Here is a 23,424-nt window from a genome sequence, read left to right as displayed (position 1 = left end):
TAGACGTCAGTGGTCTGTCAGGGTTAGAAGGCTGATGGTTTGGTGAGGCGATCGCAGCGCGCTGAACTCTTTTCTCCTTCTGTTGTCTCGCTTTAAATAAGAAAAGGGTTCAGAAAAAGAAGCATGGTTTATCTTGCGTAGTGTAGCGGAGCTGTAGCTGTTGGAGAATGAGGAGTATGACAGCTTTCAGGATTGCTGTTTGGAGAGAGTTGCCACGGGAGCAATAGCAGCTTCGCTTGGCCACAGAATGCATGGAGTGTGCGTATATTGTGTGTGTGTGTGTGTGCGTATCGTGTGTGTGTGTGTGTGTGTGTGTGCGTATCGTGTGTGTGCTGTCATGCAGCTAAGGCTGTTGACGCAGGGCCTAGTGTTCCTTAATGAAGGCGAGAGAGAGAGGATTTACATTTCCTTTGTGAAGTCTGTGACGACAGCTCGTCAGGAACACCCTGACTGATGCCAGAACAGAACAGAACAGAACAGAGGAGAGGAGAGGAGGGACATGAAGAGAGAAAGAGAAATGCAGGAGTCACATTTGTGCTAAGAACTTTCCTCTCTGGGGTTGAGTCCTGACCAGAGCGGATGGTGATTGACTTAAATGAGGAGCATTCCAGAGAGAGAGGGAGAAAGAACGCAGAGAGAGAGGGAGGGAGGGAGAGAGAGAGAGAGGTGGAGAGAGGGCACTTCAGCATCGTTAGCGTCATCACTGCAGAAGAGCAGGGGTCAGAGGAGGTCTTGATGTAAAACAGGGACTTCCACAAAAAAAGAGGGTTTTTTTCATTCCGACAGCAGGCCAGCGCTTCGGCGGAGCGGGAGAGGGAGATTGTAGATATACAGTAGCACCGCTGTCGTCTGTTTGCCATGAGAACGTTAAATCCGTTTCCAGTGTCGAGAATTGCATTTTAGCAAAGTGCAATTGAACATTTGTTCAGTCAAGTTCTCGTCGAAATGCTGACTCGCGGCATTTGAAGTAGTTCAAGCACATTATTCTTCAATCTAAAAATCAATCCTACCCATGCTGATTTGGCAACCTTCCACTGTTTTGTTCACCCTCACCCCCCCATCCCCTCCACCTGCGTCCAATTGTCGAGCAAATAGTTGTCTCCAAGTCCCCTCCATTTACCCAGGTTTGTTGCTGGGAGGTGTGGCAGTCAAATCAGTCACTGGAGCCAAGGTTCTATGAAAACAGACCTTTTATAGGCCATTTTATTTGGGCTTGTAGCACTCCAGCCAGCCTAAATTGTCTAAGGAGATTGCTTCAGAGGACCGATTCATTTTGGCACAGGCTTTAGGGTGGAATGTGATGCCATGAAATAGGTCCGGAGATGTTATCCATTTCTTTCCCTCTCTCTCTCTCTCTCTCCCCCCCTCCCTCCCTCCCTCCCTCCCTCTTCCTATCAAGACCATTCAGCTCGCCCCCCGAAGCCACAGAACAGTTAGATTTTGGTTATGTGACTGATTGTAATTGATTTGCATGTGTTAATGCGTGCTGTATGCGCGATGCGTGCCTCTCTCTCTCCTTTTAGAGGCTGGATCAGAGAGGACGGGCCCTGCGGCCGTGAGGTTTGTGTGGTGTAGCAGGGAGGGAGGACGTCTCACTGACAGCATGTCTTTCTCATCAGCGCCCTGTGTGCTCCAATGCACAGCGCTGTTAAGCAGATGATGAGGTGATGACGACCCTTGACCCAGCTATACGTCAGCCAATCAGAGCGCTGAGTCTCCTGCTGCTGCTGCTGCTGCTGCTTTGCAAACTCTCCGATGACCTCATTCGATCCGATGTATATTTTTGTTGACGTTCGGTTATGATCCGTGTTCCGCTTCGTCTAACTAGTTTGATGTTTTCTGGGCGTCCTCTTGACGAGAGTACGACCAGGCTGTCTGCTGCCTCTCCCTCCCCAGAGAACAGGCTCTGTTCCTGGGGATCACTGGTGCCGTTCTCCCCTCATCCCCTCTTCGTCTGCTGGATATCCCTCTTTGTAACGTATTACCCCCGTCAAAGCCCAGATCCTGCTGAAAGCTTAGCTTGGATTGAACAGGCTTTACAATAAAAAAAAATGAAAAAAACAGACCTTGCCTGACTATTTCCCTACCTAAAACAGACCTTGTCTGTCTACTTCCCTACCTAACCCCTACATCCTCCATCCTCCGCCCAGCCCAGGAATCCCAGATCTCTCTTAGGTCCTTTCTCAGTGGTTAGAACCTTGATTCCTCGCGTCAGAGGAGAAGATCTAGGTTCCTCCTCTTCGATATTCGCTTCTCACACTTTTTTGAGAAGGAAGCAAGTGGAGGACAGAGGAGAGGATGTGAGGAATCGAGTTCCTAACCCTTGAGAAAGGGCCTAGGACTCCCCGCCCCCCCAATCTGGTTCAGATCAGGCAGTCAAGTCATTCCCCAGGCACCAATAGCCAGAGACGCCTGACACAACACTTAGGGTTCAACCTCTTCTTCTCTTTTTTTGATGTTTTATTGTCTTCTGCTTTGAGGACTTGATGTTGGGATTGGATGGAGGACTAATGAAAGCGTGCTAAAACCAGGAGGCAGAGAACGCCTGGTTTGGGTTAGCGTTTTTACGACTCGCCTTTTTGACTTTTCTCTCCCTCCCTCCCTCTCTCCCTCCCTCCCAGGGTAAGTTCCAAATAAGTTTACTTCCAAATAAGTTTGCGATCGATAGGGCCGCAGGAAACGAGGCTGCCTGAGGCTGTTTGGGCCGCAGGAAACGAGGCTATCTGAGGCTGTTTGGGCCGCAGGAAACGAGGCTATCTGAGGCTGTTTGGGCCGCAGGAAACGAGGCTAACTGAGGCTGTTTGGGCCGCTCAATCACGGGGCCCTGACTCGGCTCACTTTAATTAGTTTATACATAAATTCAGCCAGGAGATCTGCGGAGTGCACTCCGCCTCGTTCGCTGACCTAAATGGAATAAATTGGACAGGGATTAGTTCCAGGCAGAACACTGAGTGTGTGACCTCTGCAGAAATGGTGCTCTCACTGTAGACACAATTTGTCACACAGACAGACAGACACAGGCTGGCAGACAGAGACAGACAGACAGACAGACAGGCTGACAGACGGACAGACAGACAGACAGACACACAGACAGACAGACAGACAGACAGAGACAGAAAGCACGGTTGTTGGGACAGAGGAAAAAAAACATAACACCCAAATAGCAGCTTTTACTGTGCCTTGTCTGACTCATCTCTCAAGGCTGTCCCTGTGTCTTCTTCACCTCCACACTTGAACGTGTGGTGGGGAATTCAGTGTGTGTGTGTGTGTGTGTGTGTGGTGAGGAATTCACCTTTTACATGGTGAGGGAGCAGGTGTATTTATATTTGGGTGTGTGTATGGTGCGGGTGTGTGTGTGGTGCTCTCTATTTGTGCAGAGGCTTTTTTGTATTTGTTTAATTGTTTTCAGTTTGTTTACGGGAACAAAAGATTTATTTCCTATTTTTATTCCATTTGAATTCCAAATTGTGATGCATCACCCATTAGACAGGTGTGTTTATGGGAATATATTTAGATTTTGTAAACCAAGTGTGATAATCAAAGATTTATTATTATTCAGTCCTATGTTTAACCTAGACGGTTTTGTGTGTGTGTGCATGCGTGTGTGGTAGTGTGTGTGTGTGTCTATGTCCACAGTATTTCTATCTCTCTGTCTCCCTCTCTCCCTCTCTCTCTCTCTCTGCTCCCTGAGTGCCTTACTCCCTCCCCTCCCTCCCCTCCCTCCAGAGCTGCTGTGATGTAAGTGGAACTCTGAGGCCAGTGAGTCTCTAATTGATTGGGCTCCGTCTCTGTCTGTGACATGCTCTGTTTCAAAGAGGCCCATCCTCCTGGGAGACCTATTCTCCAGCAGGTAGTCCTGTAAAGGCCCTGCTCAGCCCTGCCACTGCCTAGCCGGACCCCCACCAGGCTGATGGACCTGGTTAGCCACAAAATCAGGGTGGATACGTGAAAAACAGACACCGATTTTCCCTCCTTTCATTCGTTCTCTCTCTCCCCCGACCACACAATCTCTCTGTTGGAAGCGATGTAATGGGTTCTTTGTGCGTAGCAGGCCCGTAGGGTTCCCTGAATGGAATCTGCAGGTGTCTGATATTGATATTTGAAGTGTCAGCCCGCCCTGGCCAGGTCCACCGTCCCAGTCTCTTGATTGGCGCCCCCCAAGGGACCGGGGGTGTTCTGTTCTTAATGGTTTTCTAGTCAAGCGGGACCAAAAAGCGCCCTATCAGCCGGCTTTGTTCTGCGGAAGAAAGACTCAAATAAAACGTCTAATGATCGCGTGCCGCACGTCTGAGCTGGGAAAGCTCTCACCAGCTTGTCTGATTCACTTTTCTAATTGGCTTTCAAGCCAAATTTTTATGATGGCTTTCATGATTGCTCGGCAGTTAAAGAATCAATGCGTTGTTGTTTGAGGTCTGTGTCTCAAGCGTTGTAGTGAGAGGGGGGGGACAGGGACTTCTTTACTGCGTACTCAGCTATGGCACTCTGAATGTGGAGTTATTTTCATGCGTAAACGTACAAGGTCACATTTATACTGTCCATATGTACAGCAATAACAGACTACTGTGTGCTTCTCTCTACTGCCTGCAAGGAGTGGTCTCTCTCTCTATCTCCCCCCCCCCCCTCTCTCTCTCTCTCTCTCCCCTCTCTCTCTTTCTCTTCCTCATTGGGTCACCCACGGGGTCGGGCAGGGCTGGGCAGGACAGGGCTTTACAGGGACAGGGCAGGCAGGCTTTCAGGAGCGACCCCGATCAGGCGCTCACATAGGATCCTGGGAGAGCAGAAGGGAAGTGACCTAAAGCTGCCTGGGAGCTAAAGCCTGGCCAGATTACTGCTCCATCCTCCAGCAGCCCAAGCAACCTCAGGCCCCAGCCCCAGGCCCCAGGCCCCAGCCCCAGGCCTCATCACTGGGCTACAGGGCGACACTTTAGCCTCTCTTTCAGTACCTCTCTCCATCATAGATTGTCACTCCCCCTCCCCTACTCATGTTAGACAGTTCCCAGCTGTAGAGAATAGATAGACAGGGAGGGATGGAGAGATTGTTATTGGTGTTAATGGTCAAACATCTGGAGCCTTGTGCAATGTTGCAGTGGTGTGTGTGTTCTGGCTGATGTAATGGTAGTGCAGTCTTCTGGCCTGAGGGTTGGTTGGACCAGCCCAGGCCAAGTCCTTCATTAGTTTCCATAAACTCTTGAGAGACGTCCTCTTCCCGTTTCTGTCCTGTTTGGACATAATTACATAATTACTGCGACTTTTTGCAGAATTGCAGAGGCTCATTGGCTCCAGAAACATCCTCACGCCTGCCGTTATGGGAAAGAAACCAACCTCATTTGAAGTTTCAGTGCTCTTAGAATCACCTTGGTTGTTTTGGTCGTCCTGACTTTGTAAACTCTGTCCACACACACAGGCAGCCGCTGTGTGTACGTGTGTGCCCGGCCGCATTGCTTGTGTGTGGAGTGGTCATGATTGCCTTGTTTTCCCTGCTAGAGTGTGTGTGTTCTGAAACACTGTGGCCAGAATGCTGTGTCATCTCATCCCATCCCACAGGGTCACCTCATCAGAACCACATTACACACACACACACACGCCCCCCCCCTGGGAGCAGTCACAGTTGGCCACCAGCCCCCTCCTCTGGGAGCAGTCACAGTTGGCCACCAGCCCCCCCCCCCACCCTCTGGGAACAGTCACAGTTGGTCACCAGCGCGAGCTCCTGATTGATTATGAGGCCAGAACACAATCTTCAGATGTCATCTCACTCACTGGTAAACATATTGAGATGTCAGACGGAGCTAATTAAAGGGTATTTAAAGTTAAATTAAATGTGGGTTCTTGGCACCTGGTGTGCGTGCGTGCGTGCGTGCGTGCGTGCGTGCGTGCGTGCGTGCGTGCGTGCGTGCGTGCGTGTATTGAAACAATGCCAGAACAGGCAGGTGGAGGGGGGGCTGCAGCGAGCGGTCAGGTGGGGATTTATGTGTGTGTGTGTGTGTGCGAGTGTGTGAGTGAGTGAGAGAGTTTTGGGTGCACAGTCTGCCACTACGGACAAGGTGACCTGGGCCAGTTTGTTTGCCACACCAGAGAGTTGTGGATTCTGGCTGCTCTCCCTCTCCCCCCCCCCAGCCCCCCCCCCCTCCCCCACATACACACACACACACACACACACACACACACACACTGTAAATCACCATCGCCCTTCTCGCTTGCCCTCTGTCCAATGTCCCCCCTCCATCTCTCACTCACTCTCCTCCTCCATGCCTGTCCCTCTCTCTCTCTCTCTCATGATTGACGGTGCCCCTCTTTCTCTCTATCCATCTCTCTCAGTCTCTCCTCCTCCCCCTCCTCTCTTTCCCACTCTCCCTCTCTCTCACACACTCAATCTCTCCCTCCTTGTCATAACTCACTCTAGAAGAGATTTTTCCCCTCTCTCCTATCCATCCCATCTCTCCCTCCCTCTGACATCACAGCCTCTGACATCACAGCCTCTGCTGTCCTCTCATCATCTCTCCTGAGCCTCCACCTCAAAGACAATAACACAGATCTCTCTCCCCTCTCCTCCTCTCCTCTCCTCTCCTCTCCTTCCCCTCCCCTCCCCTCCCCTCTCTCTTCTGCTCTCCCCTCTCCTCTCCTCTCCTCACCTCCCCTCACCTCTCTCTCCTCTCCTCTCCCTCTTCCTCTGCTCTTTCTTCTCTCCCTCATTTCCTCTTCCTTTTCTCCTCTTTTCTTCCTCCTCTCTCTGTTCTCCTCATTTGTCCCTCTCCTGTTCTTTCTCCTCCTCCTCCCTACCCCTCTTCTTCTCTCCCCCTTTGTTCTTCTCCTCCTCTTCTCGTCCTTCTTTCTTCCCCCCTCTTCTTCCTCTTCCTGGCCTGAGCTTCAGCTGTCTCTATCACCCCCCCACACACGTGAGGAGAGGAGTCATCCCCCTGTTCCTCTGTTTAATTGGGACAGGTTTCTAAATAGAGTACAAGACATTGTGTCCTGGTTGAGTCAGGGCTCCTGAGAGCTGCTGTGACCTGTCCTACTGGAGCTGGAACCATATCACAAGATACTGCGGCAAAAACCACACACTCACTCACACACACACTCTCTCTCTCTCTCCCTCTCTCTCTCTCTCTCTCTCTCTCCCTCACTCTCTCTCTGTTTCCCTCTGTCCCCCTCTCCCTCTCTCTCGTTTTCCATCTTTCTCAATCACACATACTCAATGGCACACACACTGACACCTACACACACACACAAACACACCATTACGCACCCTTCCAAACACAGCCCACTCCCGCATCTTTACCAACCCCCTGTGGTTCTGTAGACGTTCATCCCTCAGTGTCCCTGTTTGCTCCTCCTGGTGAAATAAGAATGTCTCCCCTTCAGTAGGAGTAGTAGCAGTGTGGTGGCTGTGGTTGTGGTTGTGGTTGTGGTTGTGACTATGGCTGTGGTTGTGGTTGTGGCTGTGGCTGTGACTATGGCTGTGGCTGTGGCTGTGACTATGGCTGTGGTTGTGACTGTGGCTGTGGCTGTGGCTGTGGTTGTGACTATGGCTGTGGCTGTGACTGTGGTTGTGACTATGGCTGTGGTTGTGACTGTGGCTGTGACTATGGCTGTGGTTGTGACTGTGGCTGTGGCTGTGGCTGTGGTTGTGACTATGGCTGTGGCTGTGACTGTGGTTGTGACTATGGCTGTGGCTGTGGTTGTGACTATGGCTGTGGTTGTGGCTGTGGTTGTGACTATGGCTGTGGTTGTGGCTGTGGCTGTGGCTGTGGCTATGGTTGTGGCTGCCTCCACATTGATTCATGGATGTAAAGAGTGTCTGTGACCTGGATGCAGCAGCCAGCCGGTCTTATTCAACCCGACAGGCACACAGTGGTGGAATTAGAGGCACGTTGGTGCTGACGGTGGAGTAACAGGCCAATTAGGGTGGTTGTAGCCAGGGCTGCATTGTGTTGTGGAACAGGCCAGTGTGTTCTGATGAGCAGCAGAGTCCTCTGGGGGGGTAGGATACTGCAGAGTCATTATGACCCCGGGACAGAGAGGCAGGGGGCCAGAGCCCCCAGGGTTTTTTTTCTACCTTTTGACTTTGCCCAGGTCACGCCTCTCAACACACACACCCACACCCCCCCCCCCCCCACACACACACACATACACACTGATATACATACATCAAACACACGCACACATATACATACATCAAACCCACACATATACATACACACACACACACACACACAGATCTCTGATTGTAAACACAGGCTGAATTGGCGTGTCTCCCTCCTTCCCAGATCACCTTAATCCAGTGGCTGCTCCTATCGATCCACAGCACCTCTCCCTGCAGCCCCGCCTTGTCAAAGGAAACCCTCTGATTGGCTTTCAGCAATCGATACCTTTGCCTTTTTCCCCGCACTAGAAAAGACCCCCGAGGTGCAGATGTGTCTGTTTGTCATTAACATGCCCCCCCTCCCCCCGTCTCCTCCTCTCTCTCTCTCTCTTTCTTGTTCTGTCTATTCTAGCCCCAGCTGCCAGAGATCCCTGCGATCTCCACCAGCAGCGCGGCCCCCATGGCGCTGCCGGCCCCTCGCGCACCTGTGTACCCCCTAGATCAAAGAGCCCACGACGGAAGCCCCTTCAAGAGCAAAGAGCCCCCCTCCTCCTCGTCCTCCTCCCTCGTCCTGCCCTCCTCTTCATCCTCCTCTGCCTCCCGGAAGGCGGAGAGAGAGAGGGACAGAGAGCGGAACAACAGAGACAAAGACAGGGACAGGGAGAAGAAGAGGAAGAAACACAAGAAGCGGTCGCGGTCGCGGTCCAAGTCTCGGTCCAAGACCATCAAGACCAAGCACGCCCTCCCCAGTGCCTACAGGACGGTCCGCCGGTCCAGGTGAGTGGTCCGTCCGTCCGTCCATCCATCCATCTATCCATCCTCCTCTAAGAAGGTCACCATTCACTGCCTCCACACACCAGGGGAGGCAGGTGGATGTAGAAATTGGAGGATGGGCTCATTGAAATGCACAGAATGGAATGAGGAATGGTATCAAACACGGCTTTTGCATTACAATGAGCCCGTCCTCCGATTTCTACCTCCACCAGCCTCCCCTGGTGTACATGACCTAAGACTCTTGCACATCAGTACTAGTTCAGGTTATCTAGCAGCAAAGTGGATATGCACCTGTAGGTAATATGAATATCTTCTCTGATATCTTGGAATGAAGACGGTGCCTTTCTTGGCTGGCAGTTTCTTGAGAAACCGGCTTCACCTGCAACCTGTTTGCTCTATTTCTCTCTCTCTCTCTCCCCCCCCTTTCTCTCTCTCAACTCCCCTCTCTTTCTCTCTAAAGTACTTTCCTGTTGCTTTCCAACATTTTTTGATCTCCCTTTTTCCTTCTTTCCCTTACTCTCTCTTTTTTGGGGGGTAAATCACAGCCAATTTGTCATTATCAGCGGCTGAAAGTTGCTGTAATTACAGCCGCCTCATGGTGTCATCCTGACAAGCCTTAATGTAATTTCGGATTGAATCGTTTCTGCCCGAGGTTTTAAATCACTTACAGTACGTGAATTAAAGGCTTAGATTGAGAAGGGGTGGGCGAGGGGCATGGTGGTGGTGGGGGGGGGGGCTCTCCGGGCCTGCTGTCAGAGATTGTGTTCGACTAATGTGCAAGCTTGGCAAAATTCACTTTTTTTTCTTTTTTTTTTCTTCTTCTCTGTGTTGAGATTCAGGGGGGGGGGGGGGGGGGGGTTGGGGGTGCCTGTAATGCCTGATAATGAGCAGTCACAGAACCGGTCGTCCAGTGATTTAGTGTTGTGAGGCTGAGAGGAGATGAGGATGAGGATGAGGAGGAGGAGTGTGTTCCTGGTCACAGGGGGTGGGGGGCAGAGACAGCTGCACTGTGTTACGACCAGGCCCAGTGGTCACAACAAAAAGTCCACACGTGATCAAGGGTTATACAGTATATATACAGTACCAGTCAAAAGTTTGGACACACCTTCTCATTCAATGGTTTTTCTTTAATTTTATTATTTTCTACATTGTAGATTGATATTGAAGACATCAAAACTATGAAGGAACACATATGGAATTATATAATAAACAAAAAATATAATAAACAAGTTTTGAATATGTATATATACAAAGTCTTACATTTATTAACTTAAAGGATAAACAATATAAGAATGTAAGGTGAAATCGGTATAATCAGTGGTATGTGTAGTGCATGGTTGAATGGAATGTGTGGTGTTGTTGGAATTGTATAATGTGAACAAAACAAAGAGGAACAAAACCAGAAACCAACCTGCCCGTGGGAGAAGAGAGAGCAAAAATGGCCAATGGGGGTTCACCATATAAAGTCTGTAGGTCACACCTGCACAGGTGAACCACATTTGCCAATGACCCTCCCAGCCCCGCCCACACTGGCTCCCTGAACCAGATAGGCAGCCAACAGGGAAATCAGCTGACAGAGAGAGAGAGGGGATCGTCACAACTGCCACTCACTCTGTGTGTGTGTGTGTGTGTGTGTGTGTGTGTGTGTGTGTGTGTGTGTGTGTGTGTGTCAGTCTGGGGTTTGATGCCCTATCTCCACCTCCAGCCTTGTGGTGACATACTGCGTGTTGTCAGTTACAGTGAGGATTGCTGACATTTATGTTTTATCATTACAGAGACAGATCCACACACACACAGGCTCTCTCTCTCTCACACACACACACACACACACACAGTCCTTAGTTGACTTTAATGAAGAAGCAGGCTGTAGGGTGGTGACACAAGGGAGGTGGCCCCTTGTTAAATCATCATCCACTTCCCCTCTCCATTAACGGTCCCTCCACCTCTCCATCCATCAGACACTCTCTCTCTCTCTCTCTCTCTCTCTCTCTCCCTCTCCCTCCATCTCTCTCTCTTCCATCAGTCATTTCAATCCTGTCTCTGGGTCGCCCCGGGTCCCCTCTACCCTTTTGACTGTCACTTGTGATCGACAATCCTGTCCTCCCACCCCTCCTTCACCCCCTCCACCTCTCCTTCACCCCCTCCACCCCCTGGGTGGGGGTAATTGGGGACCCCTTGCCCCCCCAGAGGGCCAGTTTGAGACGGGTACCAGAGGAGCAGCAAGCCCCCCCGCTGGCCCTGGGATGACCCAGGGTCACAACGTCCACGCGGGCGGATAATGAGGCGGGGATGGCTGACGCAGGGTTAGATGTGACAGAGGAGACGCCTCAGAGGAGGGCATAGGACCCTGAGACAACCCAGACCTGTGCTCTAATAGTCCTTAAACCTCCTCCTCTCCTCCAATCAATAATTTAGCTGTGCCGCAGTGAGGTTGACAGGCACAACTAGGCCAGTGGAGGAGTCCCCAAGGTGCCAAACGTCTCCCCCTCTGGCTCTCCTAACAAGGCGTTAAGAGAACTTTTTTTTTTTTTGGGGGGGGGGGTTGTATGTCACAACCTGTTTGATCTCGGTGGTGTGGAGACATCTGCTCTGGGTCTGGAGAGAGCAGCACAGAGGCCTGCTGGTGACTGAGGTTCTCTACGACATTGATCATATCATCTCTGCTACGCGGATTGAGGCGTTTTAAGTGTGGAGTACTGTACCCCCTTCCCTACGCTTTCAAATTGCCCTCAATATGCTTTTTTTTTTTTTTTTTTTTTTTTCTCTCACTTTGTTCCTGTCACTTCTCTCCTCCGCTCACCTCCCCGCAGCAGAGGATGACCTCTGTTTCTCTCTCTCTCTCTCCTCTGGCTCCTCTGGGCTCCTTCCAACTCACTGTGCCCTCAGCTGGAAAGTACTTTTTAAAGGCTCCATTAGATTCAATTTATTTTCATCTCTCTCTCTCTCTGTGTGTGAGTGTGTGTGTCTGTGTTTGTGAGTGTGTGTGCACATTTGTGAATGTGTGTGCACATTTGTGAGTGTGTGTGCACGCGCGCGCTCTAGCCCCATCTGTGAGTGTTTGCCTGTGGGCACATACACAGAAGTGTTCTATAATAAACTGGGTTGAGTTTTCCGTCTCATATTCAGCGGTGGTGCTGGTGGTGCCCTTGACAGGGTAGTGCTGTGTTGTCTGGTGCCTGAATCACCATGACTATTATGGCTGTCAGGACCAGGATCAGAGAGAAGGATGAGGCTGTTCTATACACACCATACACCTAGCAGAGTAACGTGGGGAGTATCGACCACACACACACACACACACAAACGCGTGTGCAGGCTTGCACGCGCGCACGCACACATACAGAGGGAGAGATTAAAATAAATTGAGGATGGAGCCTTTAAATGCGCGCACACACACACACACACACACACAGGCTGTGACTACGCCTGCCACCCCTGGTAGTGAAACCACACTTAGACACACTGACCTTTACAGCGTGGCCTTTCCTTCCTGCTCTGTCCCACCTTTTCCCTCTTCACATTAACTGGGGCGTACAGATTTGGCCCTTCAGAACTTAACATTACACCCTTCAGAACGTAACATTACACCATTTCACCAGGGAGGGAAGGTTAGGGGACATAATCATCTATTCCAACTGTCTCCTCTTAGGGTTGTAGTCCAGTTGTCGATGTCACAGTACAGTCTGCTCCTCTGGGAGTTGTAGTCCAGTTCTGTATGTCTCAGTACAGTCTGCTCCTCTGGGAGTTGTAGTCCAGTTCTGTATGTCTCAGTACAGCCTGTATGTCTCAGTACTAGCATAACCCTCCATCCCCCTGGTGCTCTGCCTTCCAGCCAAGCAGACAGGTCTGCTGAGTCCAGGGGGCAGGGCAGAGGGTGGGCGTCCAGGGGGCAGAGGTCAGGGTGTGTGTGGGCGTGCAGATGGAGGTGTGGGCAGAGCGGTCAGAGCCTGAGGTCAGGTGGTCAAGCTGTGTTGAATGAGTTTGGTTGTCTTCCTCCTCTATTCCTTTTTTATTTTTTGAGGAGCTTTTTATGTGTGTCCTTCTCCGTGTCCTCTCTCTCTCTCTCTCTCTCTCTCTCTTTCTGTTTCTGTTGAGTACGTTCTCTGGGCTGATGGGGACCGTGGCAGGTTCAAGGACGTGGTTCTGTGAGAATGTGCAGTGCAAAGCTGGTGATGGACTGACATTTATTTGGGGAATGAAATTGTTGAATTTTGTGTTTATTTATTTTTGTATCTTTTAATTTGTACAGTATATGACATTTTGTTGATGGAACTAATTACTGATGAATAAAGAGCTCTTAAAAGTCAATCTCTCTGTCTCTTTCTCTCTCTCCCTCCCTCTCTCCTCATTTCCTACTCTCTCTCTCTCCCTCCTCATTTCTCTCTCTCTCTCTCTCTCTCTCCCTCCTCATTTCTCTCTCTCTCTCTCTCTCTCTCTCTCTCTCTCTCTCTCTCTCTCTCTCTGCAGGTCGCGTTCCAAGTCTCCGGGGAGGAGGGACCGGCGGGCTCGCTCGTCCGAGAGGAGGCGTGAGGAGAGAGACCGTGAGCGCTATGGCCCCGGCGCCTATCGCCTTGGCAACAGCCCCAGCATGCCCAGGAGGCACTCCAGATCTAGGTGAAGCTGGGAACCGTGGAAAGGGGGGAATGGTTAGACTGAGAGAAGCAAACGTGTGTTTCTTCACCATAGAGAGAACATGGGACTGACTGAGAGATGCACCCACTCTCTCTCTCTCTCTCTCTCTCTTTCTCTCTCTCTCTCTCATCCATTTCTCCTTCCATTTACTCTGTCTGTCTCTCTGAAAGGGTTTTAGTCTGTCTGTCTGTCTCTCTGTCTGACTGTCTGTCTGTTCCAGGTCACCTAAAGAGAAGAAGAAGAGGAAGAGTTGTAAAGCACCCCCCCCTCTTCAGACCAAAGGCTCCTCCTGCTCCCCCTCCTCCTCCCCTGGCAGAACCAGCGGCAAGAAGTCCCCCAGCCTCTCCCCCACCTCCAGCCCCCCCTCCAGGTAACACCCCAGCCTCTCCCCCACCTCCAGCCCCTCCTCCAGGTAACACAACCCAGTCCCCAGCCACACCCCCCCCCTCTCTCCAGGTAACACACCCCAGCCCCCGCCACCCCACCCTCCTCTCCACGTAACACACCTCAGCATAAAGTCGCCCATATGGTCAACATTCTAGAGTGCCAACGGTGAATTTATTTATTGATTTTATTCACCAAAAATGCATAAATTATGATGTTTCATTTTGTAGCCAATCAAAGTACTGCTGCTAGGTAAATACCACATAAAACACTTAGCACTCTAGGTGGTGAGTGTTCCGGAATTCTTTGGCAGTTAGTGAGTTAACTCGCATGGTTTTTTTGCAGTCATATTCACGCTATGACCTGTCATCTAGGTAGCATGTTGCCACGCATGCAGCAGCTAGGCTATGAATGACTGCCTGTTGAATGGGACATGAAAGCTGCTGTGGCAAACGAATCGGCCGCTTTTGATGTTGGATAGGCAATCTGTTCACTCAGCCTAACAGGCTGACGCATCCACGGCGACCATGGGGGAGAAATATTGTTTCTTTGGAGACAAATTGGTTTTATTCCAAATATCCATTAAAACTTAAGGACATATTGGGGGCAAACATAGCAGAAGCTTAAAATGTTTTTTTTTTCTTTTGTTTTTTTAGAAGTCGCACAGTGCTTTTATTATTTGTATGTTTATTTATTTATTTGTATATTTTGCTGCTGTTATCATGCTGTTATATATTGCTTTTGTCATGTGAATCTCCAGCTCCTTGAGAGAGAGCCATCCTCTCCTCTCCTCTCCTCTCCTCTCCCCTAACCTCTCTCTTCTCTCCTCTCCTCTCCTCTCCCCTAACCTCTCTCTTCTCTCCTCTCCTCTCCTCTCCCCTAACCTCTCTCTTCTCTCCTCTCCTCTCCTCTCCCCTAACCTCTCTCTTCTCTTCTCTCCTCTCCTCTCCTCTCCTCTCCTCTCTTCTCTTCTCTTCTCTCCTCCCCTCTCTGTCCAGCTTAACAAACCACTCAGCAGCCACCATGAATATTGTCTAAGTACTCCTCTCAAATACACAGCTTATGACTTGCCTCCCTCCCTCTCCTTCTCCATCTCTCCCCCCCCCCCCCTCCTCTCTCTCTCTCTCTCTCTCTACAGGGACGGCTCGCAGGAGAAAGATAAACAAGTGTCCTCAGCCATCGTCTCCTCAGTGCAGTCTAAAATCACTCAGGTACTCCTAACAGTAACACACTGTCCTCCTACTGTATGTGCTGCCTTCATGAGAGGCACAGGGGAGGTACTTAGTCAGAATTCTGTGTACTCCTCAAACCAGACCAGTTCAGACTAGCTAATTGTTGTCTGAGGTACAGTCTTGACCCCCCCCCCCCCCTCCAGGGCAGCAGTGGACAGTATCTGTTGGCCAGAGATGTCTACACACTGATCCCATTTCAGCTGCTGCATGTCAGAGCTGCTGACCTCTGCCCCAACGTCTCATGTCATGGGCTTTGGTGGTTTATGTGTTTTACCCTCTGCTCTTCTTCTGTGTGTGTCTTTGTGTGTGTTTGTGTGTGTGTGCGTGCGTCACAGCTGACAGCTGAGGAGAGGTAGTTTAGATCAGAGAGGACTTTAATCTCCATGAGAGAGAGAGAAAGAGGATCAACTTCCCTCAAAAAGTCCTGACATAACATTTGTCAATCCTCCAATGAGAGAGCTGTATGTGTGTGTGTGTGTGTGTGTGTGTGTGTGTGTGTGTGTGTGTGTGTGTGTGTGTGTGTGTGCGCGTGTGTGCGTGTGTGCGCGTGCGCGTGTGTGAGTGTGATATAAACCAGCACTGGGAGACCACGAGGTCTACTGCATGAAGAAAGCCAGACCCTTGAAAAGACTGAAACGCCCCAGGCTAAGAGAGCGTTTAGCCCAGGGCTAAGCAGCTGTGTTCACACTTGTACTTGTACTTTATTAAGTGGGCTAGCAACGACTTTAGCCCGGGGCCAGCTAGCCTGGCTCTGGGGCAGGGTTAGCACCTACTTGTCGGGGTTAGCCCCAGAAATCTCCCAAACACGGTGGTAAAAGTATAGTTTTCTTTTATCTAGAACTTGGTGTCCGTCCGGAAGGCGCACTGCTAGCTAGCTAGCTAGCCAACTTGCGTGGCTAAAATGTTTGCATGTTGCTATGGTTATTTCAGTTGACCCAGGGCTTCTGTACACAAGTGTGTATGGTTAGCCTAGGGCTAATTCTAACCCCAGGGTTAACAAGTGTGTGTGTGTGTGTGTGTGTGTGTGTGTGTGTGTGTGTGTGTGTGTGTGTGTGTGTGTGTGTGTGTGTGTGTGTGTGTGTGTGAGTGAATGGAGGGTAAGCTAGCCCAGGGCTAGTCTTGGCCCTGGACTAAGGATAGCCCTAGGCTAAGAAACTGCAGTGTAAAAAGCCCTTTAGTTAGTGCCAAAGTATTAAGATTGAAATTGTCAGGTTTGAGATTAGTCAAACGCTAATCCGATTAGCAATGATCCAGGTCACCACGTAGCTTTAGTGTGTTTTGACTTAGATTAATCCATACTTGGGAACCGTCCTGCTTCCCCGATAGCTTTAGTTTTTTATGTTTTATGCGGAGATCACACTTCGTGTTTTCCGCGCCAATTTCAGAAACGCGGACCTTTGACAGGGACCCTTTAGAACTGCAAGCCCTAAAGTGTGTCCCCCATCCTCCTGGGTTGTGTACCAGTCCTGACTGCTCTGGCCCCAGACAGAGAGAGAGACAAGGCTGACAGAGTACCACACAGGAGAGAGTTCCCCTCTGATTCGAACCAGGCAGGGAGAGCAGGGAGGCAGAGGACAGAGTTCCCCTCTGATTCGAACCAGGCAGGAGGAAGGAAGAGAGAGAGAGAGGGAGGGTGGGAGGGAAGGAAGGAGGGAGAGAGAGAGAAAGAGATGTAAAAATATTTTCAGGACAGCAGGAACAAGGAAGCACTCTGGAAAGAGGAGGATCTGAGACAGTTAAAGTAGAGCTGTCATCGCCACCCAAAATGTAAATGAAAAGGCCATTACCCCAGCAGCCAGCGTAGCATAGTGTAGCCTAGCCTATATGAGAGAGGAGCGCTGTATGGAACGCTTCACATTTGCTCTGCACTCAGACATGCGTACATCCTACTCCCCCCCCCCCCCCCAAACACCCCCCACCCCGGGTACTTAATGAACTTTAAAGCCTTCCACACAGCCGTAATGACTTTGGTTCACGATGCACTCAGAGACGCCCTAATGTAAGTCACTTCTTCTTTATGCATTAGAATTAGCATTTTTTGGGGGGCAGAATGGTTGAACTCTGTTTTTCCTTCATTACGGAGGCGGATTGCGGAGTGTGACAGGGTGACTGATGGTTCGGGGTGGGCCGCGTTTCTTGACGAGCTCACAGCATTCCCCTTGCGGGTTATTAGTCTGCCATCAGGAGTTTGGGTTCAGTGGGGCGTCTTGTACATGGGGGGGCGCACACACACACACACACAGATTGGTAGATAGACACACACACACACACAAATACTGGTAGACAGAGACAGACACATTGTTAGACAGTGGTGGAAATTGATGGACAGAGGGCAATTGACTATTGCCTTGTGATGTCTGGGACAGAATGGAGTGACCTTGTTGAAGGATAGAGACCCTGCAGGAGAGACAAGCTCATCATAGGGACTGATAGAGAGCAGAGTCTGGAGAGGAGATGGAGGAATTGGAGAATGATGAAGTCCAGATTAGAATCAGAATGGAGTCCGGGGGGAAAAAGGGGGGGGGGGGGGTTTGGCGTCAGTGGACCCGCACTGAAAGCTCATCTCTGTGTACAGGGTCAGCTGTGATGTGATGGTGTTTCGTGCGAGTGTGAGAGAACAGCTGTTTCCTATTTCACACTGACCAGACGGAGCTCTCGCGGCCGTGACACATACCCCACACACACACACGATCTGTGTCCCCTCACACACACTTTCACCTGCACTTCACACTGATAGACGTGTCGGTGTCCCTGCCTCTCTGGTCTGCCTCTCCTGCAATTAGACTCTGTGCTGTCAGCTCTAGAGCTCTGCCTCCCTTACTTTCAGTTGTTCTCCTCAGAGACTGACAGATAGCCTGCTCTGTTCTGCCTTCTCTCTCTCTCTCTCTCTCTCCCTCCCTCTCACCCAGCCATCTCTCTCTCTCCCTCCCTCCCTCCCTCCCTCTCACCCAGCCATCTCTCTCTCTCTCCCTCCCTCCCTCTCACCCAGCCATCTCTCTCTCTCTCCCTCCCTCCCTCCCTCTCACCCAGCCATCTCTCTCTCTCTCCCTCCCTCCCTCCCTCTCACCCAGCCATCTCTCTCTCTCTCCCTCCCTCCCTCCCTCTCACCCAGCCATCTCTCTCTCTCTCTCTTTCTCTCTCTCCCTCCCTCTCACCCAGCCATCTCTCTCTCTCTCTCTCTCACCAGCCATCTCTCTCTCTCTCTCTCTCACCCAGCCTGCTCTAACTGACCTATCTCCTCCTCCTCTCACACATCTCTCCCTCCCTGGTGCTTATCTGTCTCTCCCTCCTCACACATCTCAAGACACTGTTAACCCTGCCTCCCTCCCTCCCTCCCTCCGGTGCTGGTAGAGATCACCTCTCTGGGCCCCTCCAGACTCTCAGGTGTGACGATGCTCCACTCATCCTCCGCCTGCTGTAAATCACAGCTGCCCTGCCAATCACTTCATCCACACCTTTCATGTCTCTCTGGTACTCCTGAGAAACTTGTCTTGGTGGTAGAATTTGTGTGTAAAATTTCAACGTATAGTTTACTAAATCAGCTTCAATTCGTTTATAGATTTTCCTCTGCTCAGACTGCTTCAGGACTGACTAGGCGTGTCTCTCTGGTGGTTGACTGACAGCCCATCTAGCCAATCAGTGTTACAGCTGGTTACTAACTTGAAGTTTATGCTATCTTTCGTTAGCTATTAGCTTAGCTAGCTGTCGACATGGCACGCAACTTTGTTTAGTCGAGGCGGGCACATTTAACCAGTGCCTCAATATGATTGGAGAACGTGCAACTGTTGTCACAGCTATTTACAATATAAGGGGGTGGCGGACTGCGAAGCATTAACGTCTTCGAGTGTCATTATGTTGTAAACAACTTAGATATGAAACTCACCCTTTGAAAGTCAAGAATAACTATGAAAAATCGGGTTAGGGCTTTACTGTGAGGTGTCATTTAGTGATGATTCTATTTCAGTCTGACGGTAAGACACATCTTACTTTGACTGCTTTAATTCACACACACTCAACACTCTCTCACACACTCACATGCATATAAACACATATTGCGGATCCTCACACACTCGGTCTCTGACACGTTTCATCTCCATCTCTTTCCCACCCCCACGCCCACCCCCTTCTCTCATCTGTACCCAGAGTGAGAAAGGAGCCGTCTGTTCCTGAGAGGAGAGATGTGTTTCTCACCTGAATGTAGCAGCAGCTGTGTGTGTGTGTGTGTGTGTGTGTGTGTGTGTGTGTTCCTTCACTACTCCAGCCCTGCTCCGGTCCAGACTCTTCTCCGCTCTGACGTTCTCTCTATTATTCATCGCTCCATTTTGTTTTTCACTCCTTTTCAACGCGATGTCCTGCGCTCCTCCTGTGTGCGTTTGCGTGTGTGTGTGTGTCCGTGCCTCTTGCCTGCTAGCTTGTTTGTTTGTTTTACGACACTTTTGGAGCTTTATTGGACTTTGGGGATCAATATCTTAGTCAGACTGGAAGAGGGGGAGGAGGGGGGGGGGGGGGGAGAGGAGGGGGATGAGGGGGAAGAGGAAGAGCAGCGATGGGCCATAACTCCCAGCATCTCTCCAGAGCTAGCAGCAGCTAGCCTCTATGACACGCTATGGCCTATTCGGCGGCCGGCCCTGACAGGTTAAATGTCTCCCCTGTCTGATGGGTAATGTCCAGGTTGGCCGTGCCTCAGACAGGGAGCTGCTGGCCTAATGAGGGCCTGAGTGAAGGCCTTCTGCCGCTGGAGGGAGGAGAGTGGCTGGCCTCTAGTCCCGGTCATAAATACTCCAGCATACAGTCATGAGAAAAAATTAGGACACCCTATGAAAACCTTTGTCTTCTTCAACATATTCAAACATATGGACATTTGATATTCATTTGAACAATATTGAAAAATTGAGGTAATATAACTAAACAAATACAACTGAAACTAATTATTTAAAAAATGATTGGTAAAATGTAATTAATAGAAATGCAATCTTCTTGTGAGGAAAAAGTTAGGACACCCCCACATTTAGTTCCACTTAAAATGCCTAAAATTATAATAAAGAGCACCACATCAGGTGCAAATGATTAGAACAGCGTTACAGAGGATTTTGGAGGAGCCTGTCCTATTTAAACCTCAGATATTTAGTTTGGTTTGCTCTTGATTGTTGAAGTGAGTTGCATCACCATGGCGAGATCAAAAGAGCTCTCTGAGGCCTTCAGAAGAAAAATTGTAGATGCATATGAGTCTGGGAAGGGATATAAAAAGATTTCCAAACTATTCGAAATTGGCCATTCCACTGTCCGGAAAATAATTTACAAGTGGAGAACATTTAAAACCACCACCAACATGGCCAGGTCAGGCCGCCCAAGCAAGTTCAGCCTAAGAGCTGACCGAAAGATGCTTAAAGAAGTCTCCAACAATCCCAGAATGTCATCACGAGACCTACAGGTATCTCTTGCCACAATTGATGTCAAAGTACATGCATCCACCATAAGAAAGAGACTGAACAAGTTTGCATTACATGGGAGGTGTGCAAGGAGGAAACCCCTGCTGTCAAAAAAAAACATCAGGGCAAGACTAAAGTTTGCCAGAGAACACCTAGAGAAAGACCAGAACTTCTGGAACAATGTGCTTTGGACAGATGAATCCAAAGTTGAACTATTTGGGCACAGTAAGAGTAGACATGTTTGGCGCAAAACCAAGACAGCATTTGAGAACAAGAACCTCATACCAACTGTGAAGCATGGGGGTGGAAATGTCATGGTTTGGGGCTGCTTTTCTGCAGCAGGGCCTGGTCAGCTCACCATCATAGAATCCACTATGAATTTTGTATTGTATCAGAGGGTGCTTGAGGAAAATGTGAGACCATCTGTTCGAAAGTTGAAGCTGAAGCAGATGTGGACCATGCAACATGACAATGACCCAAAACATTCCAGTAAATCTACCAAGGAATGGCTCAAGAAAAATAATTTGAGAGTTCTGGAATGGTCAAGTCAAAGCCCGGATCTTAATCTTATTGAGATGCTGTGGATTGATTTGAAACTGGCTGTGCATGCAAGACACCCCTCGAACATCACACAGCTGAAAGAATTCTGCAAGGAGGAGTGGGAAAAACTTGACTCCCAATTGAAAAAAACTCCCAATTGATGTCAGAGACCTGTAGACAGTTATAAGAAACGTCTAATTGAGGTTATTTCAGCCAAGGGGGGCAATACTAGCTATTAGGGCATAGGGTGTCCTAACTTTTTCCTCAGTAGGAATTGGCATTATTGTTAATTTTTCGTTAAATAAATGATTACAAAGTTACATTTTCATAGTTTTTTGTTCAATTACATCCCCTTTATCTATAGACATTGTTAGAAAGAAGATAACATATTGATATGTCCATATTTTTAAGAGAATAACTTAATATTTTGGGGGGTGTCCTAACTTTTTCTCATGACTGTACGTTAAGCTGTCTGGGGTGAAAGATGTGAGAGAGTGAGTGAGTGAGAGTGTGAGAGAGAGAGAGAGAGAGAGAGAGAGTTGTGTTGGTGTTAAATCTGAGGAGGAGGAGGGAGGCCCCCTGCTTCCTACTTCATTGGGCATGCATCAGTAATAGTTCAGGATTATACCCATCTTCTGAACGGAGAAATATTTCCTCTTTTTACTCATTATTGTTTTCTTATAGCACAATCACTCACTTGGTTCCCTCTCTCTTATCCCCTCTCTCTCTCTCTCTCCATATTTCATCCTCTCTCTCTCCCTCTCCCTCTCTCTCTCTCCCTCTCTCCCTCTCTCTCTCTCTCTCTCTCTCAGGATCTGATGGCCAAAGTACGTGCCATGCTGGCTGCCTCTAAGACCTTCACAACGCAACCCAACACTTCCTGAAGGGGTGTTACCTGCTCATTCAAAATGGGCGGGGCTTTACCACATCTGCGTCACCATGACGACATCCTCCAGCAACAGTCCCCTCGGCCAATAGGCTGGCAGCGTTTGGGTTTTTTGTTTTTTTTGCCTGGATTGAGCAATATGTCCGGAACTGATGTACTTTTATCCTCCTATGTTTGTATGAGTTTGTTTTGATCTTACTTTGATAATGTGCATCACCTGAACGGTGATAGCTACACACACACAGACAGAAAACACACACACACACACACACAGATACAGAGAGATCTCTGAGTAGCTCATGAAGCAGCAGCAGCTGTGCACATCCTGAACGGTGACACACACACACACACACACACATACACACAGAGGGATGTCTTCTACTGGGGTTAGAGTAGTTGATGAAGCAGGTTTCTATATGGGCCTGTTTTAACTGACGGGAGATGAGCCCTGCGTCACAGTACTGGTCACCCAACAGCCCTCAGCTCAACACATCTGGGTTCGGCACGTGGAAAGACAGCGACAGTGCTTCAAAGCACAGACATAATTAGTAGTACACCTTGCATCTTTCAACCAAAAAAAAAAAAAAAAAAAAAACTAATTTCAAATTTTCTCCAAAAGTGATGATGGAGCTCTTTACGGTTTCCGGTAATTGTGCAGCTGCCAGAGGGCTTGAATGCTGTCCTTCTGTGAAGGATTGTTTTTTTTGTTTTTTTTTCATTTCTCTCTCTCTCTCTTTCTCTCCCCCCCCCCCCCCCCCCATCTCTCTCTCTCTCCCCCCTCATCTCCCTCCCTCTGTCTTCACCCAACCAGGTCAGTTTTAAAGCTTGGGTGTTTTCCAGTCTCTTTGTTGTCATTCAGTTCCAGTGTGTGGCCTTCAATTTATGTTGTTTCTAAGTTTGTACAGGATGTATTGTGGAGCTGCTTTCTAACACAAACTGTCAATAAAGTTTGAATTATGATTTACCACCAGTGTTCTGTTGCCTGTGGGTAGGGACTGTCTGGTCAGGGGTCACCTAGGCAGATAAATGTAATTAAACTCAAGAATGATTTATTGGTCAGAAATTCATACGCACACAGTATCCCCTAAGCAGATATAGATTAATTAGAAATGTCACTCGTATATGTTAAGAGCTGGGATGAAAGACTGAATGGGTGGAGGCCGGACTGGAGGTTAAGAATGCTATTGATTGCTATTGATCATATTGGTCATGTGACAACTAGTGTGTAGAGTCCGGTATATAATGTCCATAACCATTGATTCATTAAAGGCCGCACATTTCCGCTCCCCTACCCATAAACTTCAGCTTGGGTATTAACAAGATATTCCACTTTTCTTTCCTGTTTTGTTTTGTTTTGTTTTACACTTACCTTTGCTGTACAGCAGTTGAAATCCCTAAACCATGTTTAGGTGCTAATTGTGCTTACTTAGATATACTTGAATTGCTCAGTAGCCATTTTCTCTGTCA

The 23,424-nt window shown here is 49.3% G+C and overlaps 1 protein-coding gene across 3 annotated transcripts in view; it reads left to right on the top strand.

Moving 5' to 3' along the window:
- Window positions 1–22,903, top strand: part of sfswap (splicing factor SWAP) — a 61,235-nt gene extending 38,332 nt beyond the window's left edge. For all 3 annotated transcript variants that reach the window (XM_083670360.1, XM_083670359.1, XM_083670361.1), the window contains exons 14-18: window positions 8,493–8,857; window positions 13,322–13,468; window positions 13,707–13,856; window positions 15,009–15,081; window positions 21,884–22,903. In XM_083670360.1, the coding sequence (XP_083526486.1) occupies window positions 8,493–8,857; window positions 13,322–13,468; window positions 13,707–13,856; window positions 15,009–15,081; window positions 21,884–21,955 (807 nt within the window). In that variant the 3' untranslated portion in view covers window positions 21,956–22,903. The remainder of the gene's footprint in view (window positions 1–8,492; window positions 8,858–13,321; window positions 13,469–13,706; window positions 13,857–15,008; window positions 15,082–21,883) is intronic.
- The last annotated feature ends 521 nt before the right edge of the window (window positions 22,904–23,424 follow it).

Source organism: Argentina silus, assembly GCF_951799395.1.
Source record: "Argentina silus genome assembly, chromosome: 5".
Lineage (NCBI taxonomy): Eukaryota > Metazoa > Chordata > Actinopteri > Argentiniformes > Argentinidae > Argentina > Argentina silus.
The sequence above is the reverse complement of the archived record's forward strand: the minus strand, read 5'-3'. Positions and strand labels throughout refer to the sequence as shown.